At 34.1% G+C, this 27770-nt stretch overlaps 4 protein-coding genes across 4 annotated transcripts; all 4 read left to right on the top strand.

The window, feature by feature from the left end:
* The first annotated feature begins 344 nt into the window (after positions 1-344).
* LOC126660476 (cyclase-like protein 2) lies at positions 345-2918 on the top strand. The gene is made up of 6 exons (XM_050354008.2): positions 345-757; positions 876-920; positions 1620-1692; positions 1779-1876; positions 2556-2626; positions 2728-2918. Exons 1-6 carry the CDS (start codon positions 391-393, stop codon positions 2851-2853), a joined length of 780 nt encoding a protein of 259 aa, XP_050209965.1. The 5' UTR covers positions 345-390; the 3' UTR covers positions 2854-2918.
* A 10167-nt stretch (positions 2919-13085) lies between these two features.
* Positions 13086-17178, top strand: LOC126660473 (cyclase-like protein 2). The gene is made up of 6 exons (XM_050354005.2): positions 13086-13496; positions 15089-15133; positions 15626-15698; positions 16129-16226; positions 16652-16722; positions 16833-17178. The coding sequence occupies exons 1-6, from the start codon at positions 13088-13090 to the stop codon at positions 16956-16958; spliced, it is 822 nt and encodes a 273-aa protein (XP_050209962.1). The 5' UTR covers positions 13086-13087; the 3' UTR covers positions 16959-17178.
* On the top strand, positions 16895-20349 carry LOC126660477 (cyclase-like protein 2). The gene is made up of 7 exons (XM_050354009.2): positions 16895-16970; positions 18292-18600; positions 18708-18752; positions 19176-19248; positions 19336-19433; positions 19519-19589; positions 20012-20349. The coding sequence occupies exons 1-7, from the start codon at positions 16940-16942 to the stop codon at positions 20135-20137; spliced, it is 753 nt and encodes a 250-aa protein (XP_050209966.1). The 5' UTR covers positions 16895-16939; the 3' UTR covers positions 20138-20349.
* A 2904-nt stretch (positions 20350-23253) lies between these two features.
* Positions 23254-26487, top strand: LOC126660480 (uncharacterized). The gene is made up of 2 exons (XM_056104238.1): positions 23254-24564; positions 25419-26487. Exons 1-2 carry the CDS (start codon positions 23280-23282, stop codon positions 26195-26197), a joined length of 2064 nt encoding a protein of 687 aa, XP_055960213.1. The 5' UTR covers positions 23254-23279; the 3' UTR covers positions 26198-26487.
* Positions 26488-27770: the final 1283 nt, after the last annotated feature.

The raw sequence follows: 27770 nt of genomic DNA, 5'->3' as shown, positions 1-27770 counted from the left end.
TTTTATTAACTTGGAGGACTGGATGGATTTTTTATTGATTAATTTTGAAGTGTGGATATGTATCTCTTTCAATCTTTGACTGACTCCACAAGGCACAATTGAAAAGTCCAAAAAAGAATTATTCTTCAAAAAAATAATTAAAATACTAGTCAATATTCAAACATTTTAGTTAACCTCTATGATAATAAAAAGGAAAACTTTAGACTCTAAAGTCATTAAAGCCAGCCACACTGAAAATCAAATTTCACCTACCACTTTAATTATTTTAGTCAAAATATCATCTAAGACATTGACCATTCTTATATTTATAAGCTATAGTATCAAAATCAATCACATTTTTATTATAGAACCAATTTTTCATTACATAAAACCAATTTGTTCATATTCACTATGGCTAAACTTATGAGCATTGTCCAGATTCTACTATTATTGCAACTATGCAATATAGTACTAACTCTCGCTGGCCGGAGAGTTTCGGATATTTCCGGTCCGGTGAGACGAGAGGTGTACGATAACGGAAAAATATACGATATCACACATAGAGTGAATCCTGATATGCCTTCATGGGATTCAAAAAATGGTGTTGGTGAATATATAAAGCTTGTGAATAGCATGAAGAATGGTTCACTTTTTAATGATTCTGAATTGAAGTTTAATACACATACCGGCACGCACATCGACGCCCCGTCGCATTTTTACGAGAAGTATTATGATGCTGGATTCGATACTGATACGGTTGATTTGCGGATTCTTAATGGTATTGGTTTCAATTTCAAGGTTTTGAATTTTGATAATTTTTTTGTTATTTATGATTATATAGTAAATTTTCTTGTGCTAATGATTGTTTTATGATTATGTTCCTTGAAATTTGATAGGTCCAGCGTTGTTAGTTGATGTTCCAAGAGACAGTAACATAACTGGTGAGTTTGTCATTTCTTTTGGATATAATGATTTAAGTGTCGACCTGATTAAGAGTCTGTTATCCGTGGGGTCTCGTCCGATCAGGCCGGATTTGAACACTTTTTTTTTCCGCCTCAAATTCTGTCCGATTCCGTATTAAATCTGTTTTTAGAGTCGGATTTAAGCTTTTATAATTGTTTAAATTATAATGTAGACCCAAAAAAGATCGGCTTGAACTCGTATAAATATTATATACGAATTGGATTTGGAAAATAGATATGAGGCAGAAATCGAGTTCGAACATGATGACTTGCATTTAAAAAAGTCAAATTCGATTGAATCCGATTCGAACCTGTCCGTATCCGGACTATGAACATGTTTATTTAAGTGTACTAAATAGTTTGGTACTAATTTATACATTATGTCTATTATCACTTCATTTATATTTCTTATAGTTATAATTGGGTATTGCATTGAGTCGAGTATTCATAATTAACTCAGTTTTTATAATTGAATTGAATTTGAATTTAGCTACTCGAGTATATTATTGTTCGAATTTGAAGATTAATATACTCGGTTCGACATCATCTAGGAGTGGATGATTCTAATTGAATTTAAAATAATTTATCCTTTTATCTTTTATAATGATATATATTTATAATAATCATTAATTTTTCTATCAAACTATATATTTTTCTAAATTATTGTTGTTGTTACAGCTAAAGTAATGCAGTCATTGAAAATTCCTAAGGGAGTGACTCGTGTACTCTTTAGAACTTTAAATAGTGACAGGTAAATAATCTCTTTGAAATAAAAACGGTCTAATATCCCACATTAGTCCTTTTAATTTAATGTACTTACAATTTACCCCATTTCAGGAAACTTATGTTTAAAAAAGAGTTTGACTCGAGCTATACTGGATTCATGAGTGATGGGGCAAAATGGCTTGTAGAGAACACAGATATCAGACTTGTTGGTATGTTTCAATTTCATTATAATCCCTTTATGATTAATTAGTATAAACAGTTTAAATGATTTAAATATCAATTTATTCACTGCATCTTTTACATGATAGGTAATTAATACTAAAAGCTATTTTTTTATCAATTAGTTCCCGAACTTATTAATTTTATCAATTAGCTTAAATTATGGTTAATTAATTTCATTTTTAAGTAAATTAACCCCGTTTTAACTGTTCTCAAAATTGATACATTAGAACTGATTGATAAAAATTAACAAATTTGAGGAGTGATTTGATAAAAAAGTTTCTTTTAGTATTAATTTTTCATCACGTACAATTTTAAGAGATAAATTGATACTTTAGTCATTTTAACTGTTCCGATAAACAAATGATCATTATGCCCTTCAGTTTGGCGCAAAAGATAAAAAAAATCTAAATTCGTAGTTTTGGACAAGAAAAACCTCACAGTTTGCCGAATTTGGATCGGTTTACACCCTAATTTGACGTTAGTTTTGATAGTTGAAAGTGCAAACTGAGATAAAATTGACAAATTATAGGTGTTTTTATCCAAAATAATAAATTAGAATTTCTTTTATCGTTTGTGTCAAATTAGACGGACGAAATGAACTTTTATCGCGGTTCCAATAGTGTTGTTGATATTGATAGTACATCTAATGGTGTGACAAAATTGCAGGAGTTGATTATTTGTCTGTTGCATCTTATGTTGATATCCTTCCAACACATCTTGTTTTCCTTAAAAACAGGGTAAGAAAATTCTCCATATTGTTTTTTGTTTTTGAAGTTTGAGATTGTAAAGTGAAATATATTGTGAAAAATTAACACAAAATGTGAAAAAAATGTTTCAGGAAGTAACTCCGGTGGAGGCACTAAAACTTGACGGCGTTAAAGCAGGAGTATACGATCTCCATTGCTTGCCTATGAGGGTTCTCGGAGCCGATGGATCACCGACAAGATGCATTCTTATTGAATAGATTTTTCGAGAACCGTTGCGTGTAAATTTATGTTACGGAATAAAATAGATCTTATTTGAACGTAAGGTGGAGTAGGCTGAATTTTTTTAAGATCAGATCAAATCCATAATTGAAATAAAATAAAAAAGTTTAGATTTATTTAACCTGAAACTATAGATTTATGAATCTAATCTGATGTTAATAATTCGAATGATATAAGAATTGGATGGGCAACAAACTGTTAGATCGCGGTTCAATTTCTCACACAAAACTCCCCTTCTTAATTATAAAAGAGATATCTTAATAAAGTTTTAAATTCAAAAGAATTTGAATTTGTTGAAATGGATATCTAGATATACCATTGAATATTTGTGTATACAAGGGTTATTTTTTTTTAAACCGAGATAACATCATATATTCAAATCGGAAGCAGTTATTATCATAGACATTTAAAAAACATATGAAACCATTCTTGATGAGCTGATATGGAACAATATATTTGTGCTAGGCAATGTGCAACCTTATTGGCAAGCCGTCCGAAAAAACTGCTCGAGTGAGAATTATTTGAATATAAAAGTCTTAAATGTGTCGTCTTATAGTTGGAACATATTCTGAATATTTTTCTGGTAGTACCAGAAAAAGACTACCAGAAAAAGGATGCAAGTATGCAACTATGGTCTCTATTATGTAGGGAGGAGTGAAGGTTAAACTGAATTAACTAATCAATTTTAATTTAATTTGATTAAAAGTTTAGTTAATGCAGTCAATTCAATTTTGTTAATGATTTTTTTTAATTATAGATTAAAAAACTCAATGTAACTTGCCTATAATATAGTATTCTTATTGATAAGTGCCAAAGTAAGGATAATTGATTCTAAAAATTATTGAAGTTTTGAGTTTTTTATTGGGCTTTTTATATAAAATACGACATTCTACAGCCACATAACTTTTATACGGTCTAACTTTATTTTTTACATTGAGCACCATCTTATATTACAAAAGTGTCTTCTTTTTTTATAATAATTTTTTTCATACGATTTATACATTTTCTCTATGAAATTGAAGGTTTTTGGTTCTTCTTCTCCACTCGTCTGTCTCCATTTTCAACTCCTTTTCTCCATTATCTTCTCCTCCACGATTCCTCTCTTATTTCAGTTCCTAAAAATACGTAAGTTTCGCTGCGCCGTCGTTGTTCTTCTGTCTCCGTGATTTTTTTCCAGATCTGAATCGGAGTTTATTATCGGAACGAAGAATATATATCAGAGGTTTTTAACGATTTTAAAAAATTTCTTAAAGGCATATGATTCGATTTCAAGGCAAAAAAAATTATTGTTCTTTTTTTTTTTTTTTCCAGATCTAGAATTTTTTGTTAACTGTTTTTAGGTAACAGTGATTTTTTACCATTAAACATATGTAAAGATTATCTTTAAGGAATGTAATATTAATTTTCATGTACATAAAATAATTTTATGGAATGAAAATCTTTTATTTCTGCAGTTTTACTGTATTTGGTTATATTTCTGCGTTTTTTTGTTCTGCAGCACGATTTGTTGATGATGGTTGATTGATGAATTACTGTAATATTTCAGTATTGTTGATTTTATGTTGATATTGTGTTGATAATCAGTTGATATTTTACTGATTTTAACATTGACAAATAAGATAATGATGTCTGTGAAATAAACTAAAAAAAAAAATTAATTGAGACTAAACAATGATATGTTAGCATTGGAAAAAAAGACAAATAAAGATGTTGAATTATTATGATGTTACATTGTTGATATAGTGTTGATTTTCGGTTGATATTTTGTTGATTTTAGTATTAGTGAAAAAGACAATAATAATGTTGATATTATGATGATAATCAGTTGATATTTTATTGATTTTAACATTGACAAATAAAATAATGATGTCTGTGAAATAAATTAAAAAACAATTAATTGAGACTAAACAATGATATGTTAGCATTGGAAAATAAGACAAATAAAGATGTTGAATTATTGCGATGTTACATTGTCGATATAGTGTTGATTTTCGGTTGATATTTTGTTGATTTTAGCATTAGTGAAAAAGGCAATAATAATGTTGAATTATTATAATGTTACAATGTTGATATTGTGTTGATCTTAACATTAACAAAAAACATCAATATTACAATAATTTAGCAATAAATTAAAAATTAAGATATCATTTTTCTGTTTCAATTTAGTTTTTATTTTTTTTATTTTTATTTCATATACAATATCGTTTTCTATGCCAATGTTAAAATCAATTAGAATCAACACAAAATCAACATAATACCAACATAAAATCAACACTATAATATTATAATAATTCAACATCATATTTATGTTTTTCACCAATGTTAAAATAAACATTGTAATATTATAATAATCATTTATATTTTTCAATTTAATTTTAATTTTTTGAGTTTATTTAACGGACAATGTTATCTTATTTGCCAATGTTAAAATCAAGAAAAAAATCAATTGATTATCAACATAACATCAACATATAATCAACATAAAATCAACATATAATAAACATAAAATCAACCAAATATTAATGCATCATTTTCGCCAATGTTAAAATCAACCAAAATCAACATAACATCAACCAAAGATTAATACATCATTTTCTTATCTCAAATATCAGCACCATATCAACATAACATAAACATAATATCAACATAAAATCAACTCTGTAATATTATTTTCAAATTTATTTTTTATATTATTCATCAATGCTAAAATCAGCACCATGTCAACACAATATCAACAACGATCAGCAACAAATCGTGCTGCAAAATAAAAAAATGCAGAAATATAATTAAATACACTAGAAATGAAGAACTAATAGATATTTATTTTATAAAACCATATAATTATGTTATATAACATAAAATTATTTTTATATTCTTTAAATACAATATTTATACATGTTTAATAATGAAAAAACAGTAAATAATGAATAAATTGTAGATCTGGATAAAAAGAAGAAGAAAAGTCCAGATCGAAGTCAAAACAATAAGAAAAAGATAGCGGAACAGCAGGTGGAACGACGGACGCAACGACAAGCGAAACGACGGATGGAACGACGAAGGCAACGATGAAAATAGCAGAGAAGGCGGAGTGAGAGTTGAGAGAAAGAGAATTAAATGAAGAAAAGAGAGAAAATAATGAAATAATGATTTTTTGCCCTAATAGGATTACTTATATAGAAACCGTATAAAAGTAAATAATTATAGCGTGCATGGTAGTTTTAATATGTGAAACTTGGCACTGTATAAAAGTAATGTTTGATTGAAAGTTGGTTGTTTCCGTAAAAAACCTTTTTTTATTTCAGTGACTAAACTATATTTTTTTAATTATAAAACTTTCAATTTTTTTTCATTTTGGTATTTTCCGGCCAAAAATACTTAGGTAGCAGCTAATTTCTTTTTTTTTTTAAATTAAAACTAATAAAATTCGGATATCACATGTTAATAATCAGCTTCCACCTTAATATATTTAACCGGAAATATTAAAAAAGAAAAATGGAAGTTCAATTGAAATGAAAAAATTGGAAAATTTAGTGATGGTCGGTACAATTACCCGCAAAAGTAAACACTTGGAAGTCCCATAAACAAACACAGACAACTCAAGTCACTATGTCAAAAACTCTATTCAAAAGAAATGACTCTCTTTCCTCTAGGGTTTATCCCTGTAAGGGGTTTTACCCCGTTCAACTGCTGGTTTTTCCAGTTCTTCCATCAGTCGGAGTCCAATCTTGTTGCTTGTCGTGTACATCACCCCGTCGTGTTATCCTCTAGTTGCCTCATCCCCAGTTTACGTGTTTATCTCCATAATGTCGCATCAGAAACTTTTGAATATGTCTTGCTTAAACCTTCTAACCTCCTTCTATTTATACCCAGATCCAAACGACCTCCTCCCAGTTACATTTACTACCTTTGTCTCTTCTCCATTACTCCTAAACAGTTTTTCCTCTCCCATTACCTGCTCATTTATTACTACTCAGCCATCATCTTTCAGAACCTCAAGCCAAGAGACAAACATTCCCCTTCTCTCATCTTTTACTCCCACCTACCTGGAGACATTATGACTCAATCACACCTTCAAGCCTCTATTAATGAGCTCACTGTTCACGCCGCGAAACTCAACGTCTCTGGCCCCACACTGTCCCTTGTTAATGAGGTGGCCAATAAGAGACTGGTGCTGGTAGGAAAATTTTTTGGTATTAAATCTTTCAACCCCTTCTCTTTACAGGAGTTCTTACCGAGAATCTGGAGGGTCAGGTATGATCTACATGTTACTAAGGAAAAAGATGTTTTTATCTTCGCCTTCTCAAATGAAGAAGATCTTGACCGTGTGTGGAAGGGATGCCCGTGGTGCATTAGTAACAACCTACTGGTCCTCCAGTGCTGGCCCGCAAATATTCCACTTGGAGAGGTGTCTTTCAGTTTCTGTCCATTTTGGGTTCACGTTACTGGTCTCCCCCCTGTCTTGATGAACAGGCAGAATGCTGAGAGCATAGGGAAGCTATTTGTGGAGCTCTTATCCTTCGGTGCAGGAGGAGGGGGTGGTTTTAACCATCTCTTGAGTGGAACGATGCGGTTGCAAGTTTTGGTTGATGTAACCAAACCCATGCCCAGGGGTTTCTACAGTGAGGAGGACGAGGGGCAGCGTAAATGGGTGCAATTTCAGTATGTGCGAATGCCTGATATCTGCTTTAACTGTGGCTGCATAGGGCATTTGGACTTCTCATGTAAGACGGTGGTGGAGATTATCTTGTCGGAGGATGACTTAGGGTTTGGCCCCTGGATGAGGGTGGGTTACACCAGACAACGAAGGAACCCTAGAATGGGAACCAGAGAGGGAGGCCGGTCCTCAGCGGCTGAAGTTGTCCCGGCAACAGATTTGTTGGGTGCAGCTAACCCTAGCAATAAAAATTCCGGTGATGGTGCTATGATTTCGATGACTGGAGTTACACAGAAGGATCCGCAGGGTAAAGGAAAACAGATTGTTAACCAATGGGTTGATAGGAGAACAAGCAGCGCCGGCTTAGCAGAGGATAAAAGCAGGATGGGAGGCGTTTTTTCTGAACTGTTGGAGAAAGATAGCATTGGAAAGCAGGATGTCTTCGGTCAAAGGGGACAAGATAAGCTTATCTTGGGGGGGAAAGGTGCCATCCTAGGTACGACTCCCAATGTACTGGCATCCCAGCTCGAGGCAGGAGGACCCAGCTCCAACCGAAACATGCCACGTCAGTCTACTACTACAAAGCATCACCAAGATATTATACGGGCATGTGACTGGAGTGAGGAAAATAAGATGGTGGAGCCTACCTTCAAGAACCCTAAAGCATACAAGAAGATTCACCTCGACCCTTTCCTCATGGGTCCAGATCCGTTTATTGGCCCAGGCCCAGCTACTGGTGGGATCCAGTGCAGCACCAGAATCCTAGAGGAGTTGGGCCTCTTGCATTTGTTCATTCCCTTGCCTGAACAAAACTCTCATGCACCAGAGAGCAACTTGCCTATTCTGAGTAATCCAGAACCTCCTATTCCTGAACTTATCTCCACATCTTTTCTCCTCTCAGATCTCCCGGAGGAGTGGATTCCGAGTCAAGCATCTAACCAACTCAACATTACTCCACAGGATATCTCTCCATATCCAGATGATGCAACAAAAAACTACTCTGTGGATTCTAAGGATCCTTCCCCTTTTCTTATGCAGGCCAGCAATTTTAACTCTCATTCAATTTTTGATGGTATCTTTGCGACTCAAATACCGGGCTCTGCTGGAGAGCTTGTGCAACCTGCCACTGCAACCGAAGGCCCTATTCCACCTACCACCCGTAAGAAGTGGAAGACCATTGCTAGGAGAGGAGGTCCACCAGTGGCAAGGATGGCTAATTCTGGTAATACAGTTCAGGAGGCACAAAATGTAGGGGATATCTCAGTAACAACCAGTGGTTCTAAGAGAACAAGGGCAGGAGACGAAACTCAGATGACAAAGAAAGCTTGTGTTTCCCAAAAATCCAAAGTGGTGGTGGGTTCCAACCTTACTGGACCCCAGTCCAATAAATGAAGACACTGTTTTGGAACTGTCAAGGTGTGGGGAACCCCTTGACAGGACATAATCTCCGAGGGATTCTGAAATCCCATTCTCCGGAAGTGGTATTCCTATCTGAAACCAAGAATAGAGGCAGCGGGTTGGAGAAGTTTTTGCGTAAATGTGGCTTGAATAACTTTGCTTGTGTGGATCCTTTGGGTATATCGGGTGGACTTGCGATAGCCTGGAGTTTAAATTGTAATGTTAGTATTATTAGTAGTGATGTCTTTTATTACCATTGTAGCTTTGTGAACCATTGCGATGATGTCGTGTGGCATTTTATTGGAATCTACCTTAATGTTGCGTATGCGGAGCGTGTTGTGCAGTTACGTTTTTTAGCAAACTACCTAAATAGTTTATATGGCTGTATTATATTGGGAGGGGACTTCAATTGTGTTCGTAATCACACTGAAAAGCAAGGCGGCAATAGGATTAATGATAGTCGAATCCAGGAGCTTAATGACTTTATTCTTGAAAACCAATTACAGGATTTGGGCTTTAGGGGACACCCCTTTACTTGGAATAACAGACGAACGGGTAATGAGAATATCCAAATGCGGTTGGACCGCGTTCTCGCCTCAGTGGATTGGTTGGCGTGTTATCCTACCGGGGTGGTTACTCATTTAGAGGAATTGGGATCGGATCATCGACCGCTTCTTTTGGATTCTAGTCCCAGAATTTTGAGAGGAAGGCAACGATTCATCTATGACCAGCGTTGGTCGAAAAATATGGAAGCACAACACATTATTTCGGAGGCTTGGGGTCAGGAAGGGGCTAGCACTTCTAGGTATGATCCCTTACAACAGCTGCATCAGAAGCTTAAAGCGTGTCGCAAGAGTTTGTTTTCTTGGTCTCGGTCTAAGAAGCTTAACGCAAGAAAAAACATTGTAGCGCTGAATCAGGAACTTACAGTGTTACATCAACAAGGTTTTAAAGACAATGCTGCGGCAATCAGGGTTGTTGAAGCTAAACTGGCCACAGAGGTTACTAGAGAGGAAATCTATTGGCACCAAAAAGCTAGAACAAATTGGTTAAAGTGGGGGGATAAGAACACGGCCTTCTTTCATGCTAAGGTGGTCCAACGGCGGCGGAAGAACAATATCAGTCAACTTGCTGACTGCAATGGAGTGATGTGTTACGATGAGGAGCAGATTTCTAATATTGCTTTACAACACTTCGAACAAATCTATGCGACAACAACCCCATCTCGTATTAGAGAAGCAACAGCAGCCATTAATGTCCAAGTTAGTCGTCAGGACAATATCAACCTCATTAGACCAGTCACCGACGGAGAGATCCGCAAAGCTGTCTTCGATATTCAACCAAACAAAGCTCCGGGTCAGGATGGTATGACCGGTCTTTTCTATCAATCGAATTGGGCAACTACTCAAGACGATGTCATTTCAGCGGTCAAATGTTTTTTCAATGGCAGTACACTCCCTACGGGACTCAACCACACCACGATTACCTTAATCCCCAAAATCCCCAACCCAAAGACTATGTCCGACCTTCGACCAATCAGCCTCTGTCCGGTTTTCTACAAAATTATATCCAAGATTCTCACCTCCCGCCTTCAACATCTTATGCCGAGCCTTGTAAGTGAACACCAAAGTGCCTTCCTCAAGGGACGGAACATTTCCGATAACATCCTTCTCGCCCATGAGATCACTCACCACCTCAAGACTAAGCAAGGTAATGCCAGATTTGAATTGGCTCTCAAGTTGGACATGAGTAAAGCGTATGAACGCATCGAGTGGGTTTTTCTTAAGAGAATTATGAGGAAAATGGGGTTCCATCATTTATGGATTAAGTGGATAATGAAGTGCATTACCTCAGTGTCATATTCCCTAAACTTTAATGGCTCGTCTAAAGGGTTTATAAGACCGACAAGGGGACTACGGCAAGGAGACCCGCTCTCCCCTTTCCTCTTCCTGCTTTGTTCCGAGAGCTTGTCTTCCCTCTTGGCTCGGGCAGAATTGGATGGCCGCATCTCAGGTGTAAAAATTTCTAGGCATAGCCCTAGTGTGTCTCATTTACTTTTCGCGGACGATGCACTCCTTTTTACCCAGGCTTCTGTTGATCAAGCAACCAGTGTTAACTCGATCTTGGATCTTTACTGCACTGCTTCCGGACAAGAGGTAAACCTTAGGAAATCATGTATTTACTTTAGCCGCAATACACCTGTGCATTTGCAAAATGAGTTAGCTGCTATGCTTTTTGTGAATAATGTCGGAGGTTTAGACAAGTATCTAGGCTTGCCCGCAGTTGTCAGTAGATCAAAGATGGATACTTTCAAAGAGGTGGCTGCCAAGGTAAAGCAGAAACTAGCGGGGTGGAAAGGCTGCTTGCTATCACATGGAGGCCGGGAAGTTCTTATTAAGAGTGTAGCTATGGCAGTGCCAGTTTACTCTATGGCATGCTTTATGCTTCCGAGTGCCTTGCATAAGGAGATTAATCGAAGCATCTCGAACTTTTGGTGGGGTCAGAAAAATGGGGAAAAACGCATTCATTGGATTTCTTGGAAAAGAATGTGCAAACCAAAGGATAAAGGAGGCCTTGGGTTCCGGGATTTAGAGCATTTCAACAAAGCGTTGCTAGCGAAGCAGGGATGGCGGCTTGTGTCACAACCAGATTCCTTAATCACACGAGTTCTCAAAGGAAAATATTTTCCTAATGGGACGTTTATGGAGGCCAGACACCACACTAACGGCTCGTGGGCATGGCATAGCATCTTGAAAGGTAGGAATATTTTGAGAACAGGGGTACGCTGGCAGCTCCGGTCCGGGAATGACATCCTGTTGCATAGAGACCCTTGGCTACCGGTTGCTCCTCCTTTTACCATTAGTCCAGCAACGACTCTCCCCCCTAACATCCACGACCTCGGGATTTAATGTACGAAAATTCATCAAGGTGGAATGCGCCTTTGGTTCACTCTATTTTCCAACAAGAGGAGGCAGCTACAATTCTAGCTATGCCGATTAGCTCGACTGGGTTAGATGATAGGCGGATTTGGCATCACACAAGGAACGGTGTTTTCTCGGTTAAATCAGCGTATCATCTCTCCTTTGATTCTACTTACCAATCGGTGGATGGGACTCGATCGCCAACGGGTTTTAATTGGTCCATGCTGTGGAAGATTAACGTGCCACCAAATTTGAAATGCTTCCTCTGGAAAGCAGTGAATGATGGTCTAGCTTCCAACAACAATATACATAAGCGGGTTCACGACATTTCTGCGCTTTGCCCTCGTTGTGACAAGCTCGAAACAGTGGCGCATCTCCTTTTCCTCTGCCCTTTCGCTGAAGTTGTCTGGGTACGGTGGGCTACAACAAATATTTTCGAAGATTTGGCAGAGGCGGGTTTTGCAGAGTGTTGGATTAGGATTATGGTTCATTTGAGCAAAATGGACAACATGGAGTTTTTAACTTGTCAGGTGGTGTGGGTGTTGTGGTCAATTTGGCTTGCCAGAAATTCTCTCATCTTTCGCGAAGAACAAACTGACCCAGCTGACATCTTAGCCACGGCGGAAAAGCTTCATCAGGAGTTTGTTTCAGCTACTTCAGCGGCCAACAATGCTTCCTCGACTTCTCCGAGAACAATTCCCCATGACCAATGGCGGACACCGATTGGTAACACTATCAAAATTAACTTTGATGGGGCCTTTGTTAAGGAAGCAACTTTAGGGGCTGGTGCTTGTGTTGCTAGGGACCATCTTGGAAAGGTCATCAGCTCTTATGCCTTCCAAATTCAGTTTATCAAGTCCCCAGTGGTGGTCGAAGCATTAGCACTTAAGGAGAGCATCAATCTGGCGCGTAGACTGCGCCTTCCAAACGTAACTTTCGAAGGCGATGCGAAAGGAATTATTGACGCAATGAATTCCGGTGGCAAAGTTGAGGTTGATAGTGATGTTATTCTTGATGATTGCAGGAAGCTTTGTGTGGAATTTCAATCTTTCTCTTTTTCATTTGTTAAACGTAATTGTAATTGGGCAGCACATTCAGTTGCTAAACGAGCCCTTAGAGATAGTCAATTTTGTAACAACCCGCTTGCACAGATGGTGTGGCTGGATTCGAGGCTTTCATAAGCCGTTTTTCTAATTAATGAAGAATCACAAATCTTCTGGCAAAAAAAAAAAAGTCACTATGTCTGAAACAAGAAGCAAAACAACCATAATTTGTTTCCTCCTTATCCTCACCACCTCATCCGCCACCGCTACCGCCTATCCCACAATCCACGGCACGGCAGACACCACCGCAACGGCTTCCGAGCACGACAATCTAATCCCTACACGCAGAGAAGTGTACGGAGATGGCAGAATTTTCGATATTAGTCATAGAATAACAACAAAGATGCCATCTTTGGGCTCTGATGATGGTTTAGGACACTTCCTTTGGCTTCCGGCAAGCATGAAAAACGGGTCACTTGCTAATAACTCTGAGATGAAGTTGCCTTGTCATCTTGGGACTCATGTTGATGCTCCTGGACATGTTTTTGATCACTATTTTGATGCTGGGTTTGATGTTGATAGTCTTGATCTTGAAGTTCTTAATGGTGGGTTTAGTAGTTTTTGTATGTTATGTATTTGATAAAAGTACACAGTGAAAAGTTTTGACATTTATTGAAAAAGTTTACTACAATAAGATTTAGCTTTTGCTAGGGGTTTAAATGAACCGAGCCGAATTTTGAGATGTTCATGTTCGGCTTGTTATATGAATGGTGGTGTGTTTATGTTTGATATTCATATTCGGTTCATGTTTATTCGATTTTTGAATAAGATGTTCGGTTCATTTAAAATTTAGGCTTAAGGTCTGAAAAACTACCGACCTTTCAATTTTTTTTCAATAGCACCCTCACCTTGTAATTTTTTCAATAGCACCCTATTTTGTATTTTTGACTTTCAATAGCACTCTAAAGTAAAAAAATTAGATGATTTGATTGCTATAAGGATGAAAATTTTCAAAAAACTAAATTTAAAGGTGAAATCATACTTTTTTCTACTTGTACACTTTTAAACAAGTCTTTTAACTTAAAAAAAGTTCAAATAAGTTTTCGATAAATGAGTTTAATTTGATAATTTATGGTGCTATTGAAAGTCAAAAATACAAAATAGGGTAAAATTGACTGTTTTACAAGGTCGGGGTGCTATTGAAAGCCAAAAATACGAAATAGGGTGCTATTGAAAAAATTACAAGGTGAGGGTGCAATTGAAAAAAATTTAAAAGGTCGGTAGTTTTTCAGACCTTAAGCCTAAAATTTATAGTGTTTATGTTTGGTTCGTGTTTGTTCGTTTAGCTGTTAAATGAACAAGCTCTCGAACGAGCTCGTTTGTTTAACAGCTAAACGAACAAACACCAATACGAATTGAAACTATGTCATTTTTTCTATTAGGACTACATAATTTTGTTAAAAATGATAGTTTTAATATATTGAAATTATAAAGTATATTTAATTTAATTAGAACTAGTTAGTTCGCGAACTTTTTATCGAGTTTCTATATGGATTTTTTATCGAGCTCATACTAGCTCATTGGCGAACTCTTAATCAAGCTCGTTCACGAGTAATTAAACAAGCCGTTCGTGAACGTGAACGTAAACGAGCCGTTCGTGAACGTGAACGTAAATGAACAGTTCGTGAATGTGACGAGCCGAACACCGTTACGCTCATGTTCAGCTCGTTTAAATAAATGAACATAAAATGAAGCTCAAGTTCAGTTTGTTTATAATGCAAACAAACATGAATCGAGCTTTTATCGAGGCAAACGGCGAGCTGCTCGTGAACAGCTCGGTTCGTTTACGGCCCTAGCATTTGCTAAGAATGAGAATTGGTAATCGGATTACTGGGGTTTAGCAACATCAAAGTTTTATCTTTTTGAACTATCAGTTAGATAAACAACATTGTCTGCATATAACTTGATTTTTTAGTATCAAAATGCCAGTAATACTTTGTTGACTGGATTATGAGTTTAAAGTGCATACTCGAAAAGTTTTGATTTATCCAAAGCATTGAATTAACTGTTTGATAAAGTAACAAATTTGTTGTATGCTGATGCTGTCCGTAATATGCATATGAATGTTATTTATTTGTAGTGCAATCAATTGTATGCTGTATGCTGTTTGTGATTTGTTTGTTTGTCGTTTCAATAGGACCTGCTCTGTTGGTTGATGTTCCAAGAGACTCCAACATAACTGGTATGTGTTCCTTTTCGAAATTATTTACGCACTTGAAGTTGAGCATTGAAAATTTTCATTTTCGTGATGAATTGGTTTATAAGAAAATTAACCGATTAGCCCCATCTAAATATTCGTATTAATGCAGCTGAACGGAGTGGGCATTGCAGCTTATTTTGAATCTAAATTTGTGGGGAACTTGTGTTATTCATTTCCAATTTTCAGTAAGGTAGTAAAGGGTCTGATCAACGATTCAGCTACTATGGATATTAAAATCACCAAAAATACGGATTTTTACTATAAAAGCCTTGAATTTATAATTGTTATGCCTTGTTATGATTTTGAGAATGTAATGCTGTGTTGATCTTATAAGAATCACTATTAAGTACTTATTTGAATGTTCATTCTCATGTCATTTCTGTCCGTTCCTGTTATCGTCTTCTAGGTTAGTTCCACTATGTTAATTTCTTTTATCCGTTTCCTACTTCAGCTGATGCAATATATGTCTTACAGCTGAAGTTATGAAGTCGTTGCATATTTCCAAAGGCGTACGACGTGTGCTTTTCAGAACACTAAATACTGACCGGTAAATTTTCTTCAACTCATTGAGTTTGTTATCGGCATGCAAATATGTTATGAAATAAGTGAAGTATACGATACTTTTTTTCAACAATTTAATTGTAGTTTTGTAATGAGATTTTGTATTTGAAATGTTGACATAAACCCTGTTTAGGTGATTGCGTAAAAAATACCCTTGCCGAAATCTATGTTCTATAATCTAAAGATAGTTGCATCCTTATTTTGTATATGCTATGTTTGTCTTGTCACTTCTCCTAGATAGATCGAGTCTTATGATGCTTTCTGTTGCTTTGTTTGAACTTTGTTCGGTATCTGGTGACATCCACATCATGGCTACCGGAATCACCATACTTCAGTCGACATTTTTTTTGTATAATTAACGAAGAAACTGGTGACAGGAACCATGTTTATCTAAACATTATTTAATGCCATCTTAGGCAGCTTATGTTCAAACCTCAACTTGTCACAAACTTTGTGGGATTCACAAAGGATGGAGCACAGTGGTTGGTAGAAAACACAGACATCAAGTTGGTCGGTGAGCTATTTTAATCTTCAACAACTTCGATACGTACAAATAGGATATTCATTTTTGTTATCGTGTTCTTTTTTTCTTCACGGAGTTTTTCCATTTAAGCACACGCCTGAACATTGTTATGCTGCAAGGTAATATGAGATACATGAGCTCTAAGCCGAACCTTGTAAACTTTGGGTGCTAGTTTCTTGTGATTACACTGGAATTTGAAAATAATCACGATGAAACAGAGCTCGCTAAAATGCCATTTTTTGGGACGAGGGTGGTCATGCCTACAGTGATTTTAATCTAATGTTTAAATATCAATGTCTATCATACCAACGAGTATCTCAAATGGTATAAGCGTTGGACAGTTAAAAAAAAAAACGTCTATCATTCACGAATTCATGTACTTATCTAATGTTACATTTGTCTGTTGACAATTGTAGGAATTGATTACTTATCTATTGCTGCCTACAGCGATTTGATTCCATCTCATCTTGTCTTTCTAGAGGGCAGGGTAAGAATTTTTGTCCTGTATAAACTCCTGACTATATTCGATTGACGATTTTGAAAGTTTCGCCATAAATGGAATCTACATTCAGCAATAATAAAATTTATACGTTTCAGGAAATCATTATAGTGGAAGGCCTAAAGCTTGATAATGTTCAACCCGGAATATATTCCGTCCATTGCTTACCTCTCAGGTTGGTCGGTGCGGAGGGGTCTCCCATAAGATGCATTCTCATCAAATGATCATTTTATATTGTAAGTTTTCAGTATCTTTGTGCATCCTAGTTACTCCAGTAACATTTATTTCAATAAACTTTGTCACAATAAAATTTTGTATCCAAAAGCATTTCAATTTGTAAAAATGGATATTCAGGTGCACTGTATATATGTTCATGTGAACTTATCCAATAACATATCCTCTGCAATGTTCTCTTTTTCTAAATTGAGAAAGTTATTAATTGTACTATTACTTTCCTAAAATGATTAATTATATTTAATTTTTCATGAATATGAAAAAAAAATCATATGAATTCTGTATGTATAGGGTGGTATGTGGTTGATTGAGTTAAAATCACTAATTAGTGAAGGCCATATCAATTTTAAATAAAGTAAATTATGTAATTAATAATAAGGAGTTTATTTGACACAATGTTTATCTGAATCTCTGCACTATTACGTTTTTAACTACAGAGTCTCTATTTTAAAAAACATCCATATTGAGTCCTTACACTATCAATTGCAAATATATTGACTCCTTCCGTCCATTTTCAGAGATAAACTAATCGCATTGATAGTGTAAGGAAACAATGCGAACATTTTTTAGTATATGAACTCAATTGTTAAAAGTGTGATGGTACGAAGATCTAAATATACGTCAAGCCATTTTTTTTTTATCTTATGCCTATATATTAAACTTACGGATCGATTAATTCCATAACCACTTAACCAGAGGAAGAAGAATTGAAATTCTGGACAGCGAAAAAGAGTAGAGGTTTAAAGAGATCGTAGAGATTTAAAGCGATTAGAGCGACACACTCAAACACATCATTGAAGTACTCATATATAGATGTGCGTAAAATTCGTACAAATCGAATAATTATTTGGTTCAATTTGATACTATAAAAAATAAGGATGTATCAATTCTGTTTGATTTAAATCCTATCCATGCCATCTCTTCAATCTTTTGATTGCCTGCATATTATGGTCCAGACTCCAAAGGAAAATCCAAAGAAGAATTATTCTTCAACGCATAATTTAAAACCCTAGTCAATATTCAAAGTTTTTAGTTTTTTTACAAAAAAATGGAGGCAAATTTCATTGAAGCCGGCCAAATCTAAAAATTAAAATTTCACCTACCACTTTATTTTATTTCCATAATTTCATCTAGCACTTTATTTTATTGCCATAATTTTATTATCTTTATCAAAAAGGGAGAATTCTTAACTTTTATATAATTGATCCAACTATTATATAACGTGTGCAATTAACTTTAGTTTTGCTAACTTGAAATTGATCACTATGGCTAAACTTACAAGCACTATCCATCTTCTACTGTTTTTGCAAATATGCAATATAGTACTAACTCTCGCGGTCCGCCGAATTTCGGGTGTTCCCATTCCGGTGAGACGAGAGGTGTACGACAATGGGAACATATTTGATATCACACATAGAGTGAATCCCGACATGCCTTCATGGGACTCAAAGAAAGGCATCGGTGAGTACATATGGCTCGTAGCTAGTATGAAGAATGGCTCTAGTGTCAATGCTTCAGAAATGAAGCTATCGACGCATACCGGCACACATATCGATGCTCCGTCGCATGTTTATGATGAGTACTATGATGCTGGATTCGACATTGATTCACTTGATATGCGGGTTCTTAATGGTATTGGTTTTAAGACAAAAAGGATCATGATCAGAAACTATTTTTTTCTTTTTGCTTTTCAATTATCTAATGATTGTTTTATGATTTTGTTTCGTGAAATTGCATAGGTCCAGCATTGCTAGTTGATGTTCCAAGAGACACTAACATAACAGGTAATTGTGTCTTTTTTTGTTATAGTAAATTGGATAAATTGCAAAATAAATTATAAAATTTAGCGTGTTTTATAATTACAACATGAATTTTAAATTTTAACAATGTTAGACCAGAACTATTGATTTTTGCAATATGAGATACCAAATAAATTTTAGATAAAAAAATAGTGATGCAGATGAATGGTGTATATTCTGATGTCCACATCGTTATTCTTTTATTAGAATTGTTCAGTATTTTTAATTACAAAACATGATTTATCTGTGTGGCGCTGATGTGTATTTTTTTGTGTTTGTGATTTTTTTGGCATACCCAGTTGCATCCATCTAGTGCAACATTTTGGACATAAAAGCTGCAAAATCGACGACAATTTTTTTTAATTGCTCGATCTTGTTGTAATCAAGAAATTATTGTTGTTGTTACAGCTCAAGTTATGAAGTCATTGGAAATTCCTAAGGGAGTGAATCGTGTACTTTTTAGAACTTTAAATACTGACAGGTAATATTTCTCTTTGAAATAAAGCTGATCTAATGTCAATATTAGTCCTTTATATTTCATGTACATACCAATTTACTCCATTTTCAGGAAACTTATGTTTAAGAAAGAGTTCGACTCCAGCTATGTCGGATTCATGAGCGATGGGGCAAAATGGCTCGTAGAGAACACAGATATCAAACTTGTTGGTAAAATTCAATTCCATAATTAATTCGTTTTGTAATTTATTAGTATAATTATTTTTAAACGATGACTGATGTGGTAAAATTACAGGACTTGATTATTTGTCAGTTGCTTCTTATATCGACGCCCTTCCAACGCATCTTGTTTTCCTTAAAAGCAAGGTAAGAAAATTGTTCCGAGTTTATTTCCGCAGTTTAGATGATGTTAGCAATGAACTCGAAAACTATATAGGTAATAAAATTATTTTTTTAATTCATATATATCACAATCGATATGGCGTTAAATGTTGATGTGGTGGTACTACATGATTTTAATATGTGAAATGAAGTTTTTTTTTTCTATTAAAAAAGGATTATTATCTATGTAACTATATAAGGGTCCAACTCATCACCACGCCATCTAAAATTTATAGAAAATGAGCTAAACTAACGGCAATGTTTTTTTGTGTTACGAAATTAAAGTTGAGGGATTCTATTGCTTTGAAATTAAAGAAAAAGAACTACGAAGGGTAAAAGAAGAAAGATGAGGAACCAGCAATGCAAATTATCCAAATATTGTCACTAACAGTGAAAAATTGTTTCAGGAAATAATTCTGGTGGAGGGACTAAAACTTGATAACATTGCAGCAGGACTATACAATCTCCATTGCTTGCCTCTAAGGTTGGTTCGTGCCGATGGATCGCCTGCTAGATGCATTCTTATCGACTAAAAGTTCGAAAAAACGTCATTCTAGTGCATAAATTTATATTGCATAGTAAAATATATATAATTTGATCAATTAAGATCGAATAGACTCAACTTTGTTTAAAATTAGATTACATAAATCCAAATCGAGATGAATAGTACAACAATTGGATTTGTTTGATTTGAATTATAAATGTATGGATCTATTTGGCATAAATTGATAAAATTAGATTGAAATGACACTTCTCTTAATAAAAATAATTATTAATTTGTGCCGATGGATTTATTTTAAATTGACATAATTGATGGACTGGAATGTCATTTTTCTTAATCAATACTTGGCTTAACCCATATAAAAATTCTTGTATTTTACATTTTTTTTTCCGTAGGTCCTTATACTTTATTTTTGTATTATCTAGTCCTTTTACTTATATATTTTTGATTTTCAGGTGCTTTTTGAGTTTTTTCCAGTCCTGTACTTATATTTTTTTCCCTCCAGTCCCTGTACTTATAATTTTTTTCCCTCCAGTTCTTCTACTTACAATCTTTTTTTTCCTTCAGTCACACAAAAGAACTGGAAAAAACTCAAAAAGAACCTGAGAATAAAAAATAGATAATTAGTAGAGAGACAAGATAATACAAAAATGAAGTATAAGGACCTATGGATAAAAAATATAAAGTACAGGGGCCTCTAGATGAATTTGGCCTAAATATTTGTATCCAAAAACATTTCAATATGCTGAAATGGATATCTATATACCATTGTATGAGTGAACTCTAAAATTTAAGAATACTTAGGGTCTATAAAATCCTTTATAAAGTAGAAATTTCCTCTGGGGAGATAATTTGATGTTAATTTAAAACGTGGAGATAATTTGATGTTAATTTAAACCGAGGGCAATGATTAAGGGCGAGCAAATGTTCAGTATTACTTTTTTTTTACGAGGACTTACTTTCCTGTGCCGAAACCCAAAATTGAGGAATTTGCACAAAATACTCCTTTTTAAAAAAATATTTACAAAAATATTCCGTTTTTTGAAAAATTAGTTTTTTAACTTTTTTTTGAAAATTTATTTTTTTACTCTGAATTTTTTTATAAAAATACTCCGTTTTTTAAACTGTTTGAAACTGTATTATAAACGGTTTCAAAGATGTCTACTTTCAATAAAAATTGAAACCTTTTGAAACTGTAATTGAAACTGTTTTTTAAAACGGTTTCAAATTATTTTTTAAGAAACGGTTATAAACCATTTGAAACTCAATTAAAAACCGTATTTGAAACGGTTTATAAATATTTCAAATTTTATTTAATTTTCTGAAACCGTTTGAAACTATTAGAAACTGTATATGAAACGTTTTCTAAAATAGTTTCAACTTATTTAAAAAAAAAACAGTTATAAACCGTTTGAAACCCAATTAGAATCTGTCTTTGAAACTCTATTCGAAACTGTATTTGAAACGTTTTATAAAACAAATTCAAATTGTGTTTTTTGAAACTGTTTGCAACTGTTTGAAACTGCAGAGTAAAAAAATAAACTGCAGAGTAAAAAAATAAATATTTAAATTTTTAGATACGTTAATAAATTTTCAGTTTTTAAGGTATTTTTGACAAATATTTATAGTTTTTGAGGTATTTTTGTAAATCATCCCTCAAAATTACTGTTAAATTCCGAAATGTGAACCGTCCACAAGCCCATATATCTAGTAGATCCGGGCTATTATGTCCAGTAACCCAACACCAACTGTTTATTTTTTTAAAAAGGACATAGCCGGGGTTCGGACCGCAATTTTGGCGCCCAAATGGCTGAATCTTAAACCATTAGACCAAATCTGTGCGGGCAAAATTCAATATTACTATCAATTCTAACTTTCATTTTTTTTTTCTACCAAATATATGTTTCAGCTATTTCTCTAACACAAAACTAGTACCAAGTTAAAAATTAATTTTAAATTTACAGCTATAGTTTGACATTTAATTTTATATAGATAAATTAATATATCATTTACATACTGGTCAGTGGTACCATCATTTTTATATTGATATGATAACAAAATGTAATAAATATAAAGTTTATTTATATTTTTACCAAGCCATTTATCAAAAAATAGCTAAATAACAAAAAAGTTCAGATACTAAAATAATAGAATCATAAAAATAGAGATACTATTAATGCAGATTTTTTCCAGTATTATATAGTTGCTTCCCTTTTCGTGCAATTGGTAGAAATATTATGCGAGAACCATTTTAAAAAAATGCAAATTATTATTTGAACTTATTTAATCTTGTGTTATAGAAATTGCCATTTAAGATCTTAACTAATTCATGCAAGGTTGTAAAGCTATTGACTTGCATTGAAACCTAAGTAGACTAATTGACCAAGAAAAGGTATTCTACAAAGTCTACTTCACAAGCTATATTTTGTTGGTTGCACACAAGAGCTTTAATTAGGTCATCTTTATTTAATTATCTAAATTCATTTGGTATCATTTAACTAATTAAAGTTAATTGGATGTAACTCCACAATTAACAAAGTTCTCTTAAAATTCCTTAACATCTCATGTTTGTGGGATTATTTGCCCGTATGGAACTAAATTTTTACCCGTAGTTTCAATTTAATTAGTATCGAAACTTTAATTTGTATCAATTTAAGTAAGATGGTAAATATAATTTACATTATATATAGGCGATTTTTTTTGGAGAAATCATTGATGTAAAATATGGTAAATGTACGAATATCCTTATCTATGAACACATCAGCATACGTTTCTTTAAATTCGTCCAAATACAATATCTTAAAATGTAAGTTAAATTTAAAATACCACTTTAATACTAATTGAAGTTTTGCATCAAAAGTTCTACGAGCAAAATTTTGACATTGCACGAGCTAGATACTAATTGTTTAAGGCATAATTTTGCATAAAGTTTGTTTCGTTCTTTATGCCTTAAGTAATTCCGTATCTAAAACAAACAAAGCAGAATTAGGATAATTAGGCCACCATTTTAGCTGAGTTGACTTGTAAATTAGCCATGTGAAAGCTTACTTATTGAATGTTCATCGAATCATGAACAAATTTTCATGCAAAAACTACTATAAAAAGAGATATCACTTATTTCAGTCTCACTCACAAATTAGCATACAATCCAATTCAATAACTAATAATACGAAATGGATCGATTTGCAAAAAATCTTTGCATGCCTATACTTCTCCTTCTAATGGTGATAGCTATGGCAAATGCAACTTCATTAAGCTATGCAAAATGTACTATTAAAAAGTACAAGATGTGTTACAATGTGGAGCGTGCTTGCCCTAGTTTGTGCCCTAATAGTTGCATTGTTGATTGTGCTTCTTGCGAATCTATATGCATGCAGGAGGATGATGGTTATTCATCGATCCTCGCTCTTGGTCGTCGTTCCTTGTTTGATTCTGGCGATGGCAATGATTTATCGCATGGCAATGGTGACAATAATGGCAACACAGGAAACAATGGGAATAGTAACGGTAATGGCAACATTGGCGACAATAATGGTAATAATAATGGCAACAACAATAACAACGGCGACAATGGCGACAATGATGGAAATAATGGCGGAAACAATGGCGGAAATGGCAGCAATGGCGACAACAATGGTAACAACGGCGGCAACAATGGCGATAACGGTAAAAATATTGGAGATGATAAAGGTAAGGGCGACAACAATGGTGGAAAGGGCGACGATAAGGGTGGAAAGGGCAATGATTCATCGCATGGCAATGGTGACAATAATGGCAACACAGGAAACAATGGGAATAACAACGGTAATGGCAATATTGGCGACAATAATGGTAATAATAATGGCAACAACAATAACAATGGCGACAATGATGGAAATAATGGCGAAAACAGTGGTAATGGTGGCGGAAATGGCGGAAATGGCAGCAACAATGGTAACAATGGCGGCAACAATGGTAACAATGGCGACAACAATGGCGATAACGGTAAAAATAATGGGGACGATAACGGTAAGGGCGACAACAATGGTGGAAAGGGCGACGATAAGGGTGGAAAGGGTGACGACAATGACAAAAACGGTAAAAATAATGGGGATGATAAAGGTAAAGGTGACGACAATGGAAACAATAATGATGGACATGGAAAGGGCAGTGGCGACAAATCACCACCTACCCCTTCACCTTCACCTCCTACTCCTACACCATCTCCATCTCCACCGCCGACGCCAACACCATCTACTCCCTCACCACCTCCACCACCACCTACTCCTACACCATCTTCACCGCCGCCACCAACACCTTCTACTCCTACACCTACTCCATCAATTCCTTCAACCTCACCAAAGACAGCCACATGCAAAAATAGTTACTATCCTCATTGTTACAATACCAAACATGTCTGCCCAAGTTCTTGTCCCGGTGGATGTGAAGTTGATTGTGTTACTTGCAAGCCTGTCTGCAGTAAGTTCTTTTATGCTGAAATTTTGATAAATTACTTTATACAAATATGATAAAATTTAATACCGTAAGTTATTTTTATTATAAAGGCCTAATGTCTTAAAAAACTCCGACCTTTTAGCCCCTTTTCAATCATACCCTGACGTTGAAAATTTGTCAATTTAATCCTATTTTGCATTTTTGTGTTTCAATTGTACCCTGAAAAATTAAATTAACGTCTTTTGCGTTTGGAAATTTGTTTAAAACATTCTCCATATCTCGCATATATTAATTGTATATTTTTAAAATTTATTTAAATTTAGTTAAATTAATTAAGAATTTAAATTAGTGTTAATTTGATTATAGTTTTTAGTTAGTTTTTAAAAATAAAGGACTTATTTATACTTTTTTGAATAAAAAAGAATTTAATTTCATGTTTAGACTTAATTAATTGAATGATTTCATCATTTAAGTAAAAAAATTAACAAAAATTAAAATATTGGGGTACAATTGAAAACGGAAAATTCAAAAGTGGGTAAAATTGACAAATTTTCAACGTCGGGGTGGAATTGAAAAAAATGTTAAAGGTGAATAAATTAGTACATACTTTTGGAAAAAAATTTATAAAATCTTTGAGATCTCTCTAATTAAGAATTGTATATTGTCATAACAATAAATTAATAGACTAAGATATGTATTCTTTTATCATTACATTCTCCATTTTTATATTTGCTGCTTATTTAAAATTGCTTGATCAAATATACATAATTTTTTTCAAGATTTAGTTATCTATTTTTTTTATGTAATTTAGATATATGGTATAATTTATTTTGTATGATAATTTTTTTTGAAACGATTTCTATATTTGTGCTTGGCAGAATGTGATCGCCCGGGGGCAGTTTGTCAAGACCCGCGATTCATCGGCGGAGATGGCCTTACCTTTTACTTCCATGGCAAGAAAGACCGCGATTTTTGCCTTGTTTCCAACTCTAACCTTCACATCAATGCCCATTTTATCGGAAAGAGGAACAAGAAGATGGCAAGAGACTTCACTTGGGTCCAATCCATCGCAATCCTCTTCGACAATCATCAAATATTCCTCGGTGCACTTAAAACCTCGACTTGGGATGAGTCCGTAGACCGCCTTTCCCTTTCCTTCGACGGTGAACCTCTAACTCTCCTTGAAAACGAGGGTAGCACATGGCAATCATCGAATGCACCAGGCGTATTGATCACTAGATCAGCTAACACTAACAACGTCATAATTGAAGTCGAAGGAAATTTCAAGATTACGGCCAAGGTCGTCCCTATAACGGAACAAGATTCAAGAGTTCACAACTATGGAATTACAAAAGATGATTGTTTTGCTCATCTTGATCTTGGATTCAAATTTTATTCTTTAAGTGATCAAGTCAATGGTGTATTAGGTCAAACCTATGGACCGGGTTATGTTAGCCGAGTGAAAATTGGTGCTAAAATGCCTGTAATGGGAGGGAATAAAGAATTTCAGACCTCGAGCCTCGTTGCACCGGATTGCGCTGTTGCTCGATTCGCCGGTGTTAATGGCAATGCCGACGAATTTATGCAATCTCTCGAGTTACCAAGTCTAAGCTGTGCAAGCGGGATTGATGGACATGGAGTAGTATGCAAGAGATGAGCATTTAAATGATATTGCATACAAAAACTAATTGAATCATTTACATTATTCGCTTTTAAAAATAAAAAAGCGTAAGATACATAAGAATAAGATTGTCGTAACCATTAGAGGAGAAAAAAAAATACCACTCTCTTGGTTAATCAAATTAATCAATTTGCATTTCCGTTATGACTTTGTATAATCGAATTTTAAAATAAGGATTTTGATTGAGTTCCGATTATGATGTAATAAAGAAGAAGAGTTGTTTAATTTTTATAATTTATTTGGCTTGGTAACATGACGGAGTTTTTTTTCATAGGAGTAAAATTGCCATTTATTAAGTTAAATCAGAAACAATTATATGAATAAGAAAAAGCCGGAAAGTTATTGAACCATTTCCGCTGACTTGACATTGAATGGGTAGCTTGCGCTAAAGTTGTGCCGCTCCATTGGCAGATCGCCTTATAAAATCAAAACGAAAATTATTAAATTGTTTCACTAGATTGCTACACTAGTAGATGAGTGACTAGGTATAGCATGATAGAGTTAGTTTGTAGTTTTTAATAATTTAGATTAGAGAGTAAAAGTAACTCTCCACATATAAAAAATATTTTTATTTTTTATTATATTTTTTACTGGATAAAATCTCAAATTTTAGAAATAAGTTGGTTGCTTTCACTTTCTACTTCTTTTTTTTTTAAAGGATAACATTTTGAATTTTAAAAAATAAATTAGTTGTTTCAATTTTAAAACGTAAAATTTGTTATTATTAATAGAAAAACTAACTAAATAAATTAAAACAAAACAAAAATAAATTTATATAATTAATAATTAATATTTTTACTATCATTTATAAAATAAAAAATTATATTAGAAAATTTATTAAATTAATGTTATTACTTTTTAATATCTTATTATTATTAATATTCATAAAATAAAATAAAATAAAAATTAGTATTAGAAAGTTTATTGAATTAAAATATAAAATATTGTTATTTATATTTAAGACACTCTTTGTTTTATAAAAAATGCAGTGATGTAGCATTTCAATATATTGAATGTGGGTGACCATTAGTCGATTTCTTCACTCAAAACCCATCAGTTTCTTTTAAAATCAAATAAAATAAAATAATTTTTTTTATTTCTGTCTAGTTAAAATCAATTTTCTAAATATTAAATATGAACTATTGATAATATAAAAAAGGTTAGTTATTATGACCTCCTTGAGGTTAGAGTATATATCACCACTTCTTTATTAAATAAACCTTAACCGTACAAGTAGTAAGCGGTTTGATATTGTTTAAATAATCGAGTTCGAGTCTTGTGAATGCAGAAATTTCCCGCTGTGCGCGACGCGGGTCGGATCCGGATGGGTCAGGGCGAAACCCTGAAAACCGAATGGGCAGCCAAAAAAATAAATTAAACCTTACAATATTAAATTTAGTATTTAAAATGAAATACTCAACTCTATTATACTATGCTATATCTTATGCTAAATTTAGCATATGTGTTGACAAACTTACTATAAGTATACAAATTTTAAATAAGTAATATAGGACTGTGAAGTCCGAATATTATACCGATATAAAAATCT

This window comes from Mercurialis annua, linkage group LG8, assembly GCF_937616625.2.
Source record: "Mercurialis annua linkage group LG8, ddMerAnnu1.2, whole genome shotgun sequence".
Lineage (NCBI taxonomy): Eukaryota > Viridiplantae > Streptophyta > Magnoliopsida > Malpighiales > Euphorbiaceae > Mercurialis > Mercurialis annua.
This window is presented reverse-complemented; position numbering and strand designations above follow the sequence as displayed.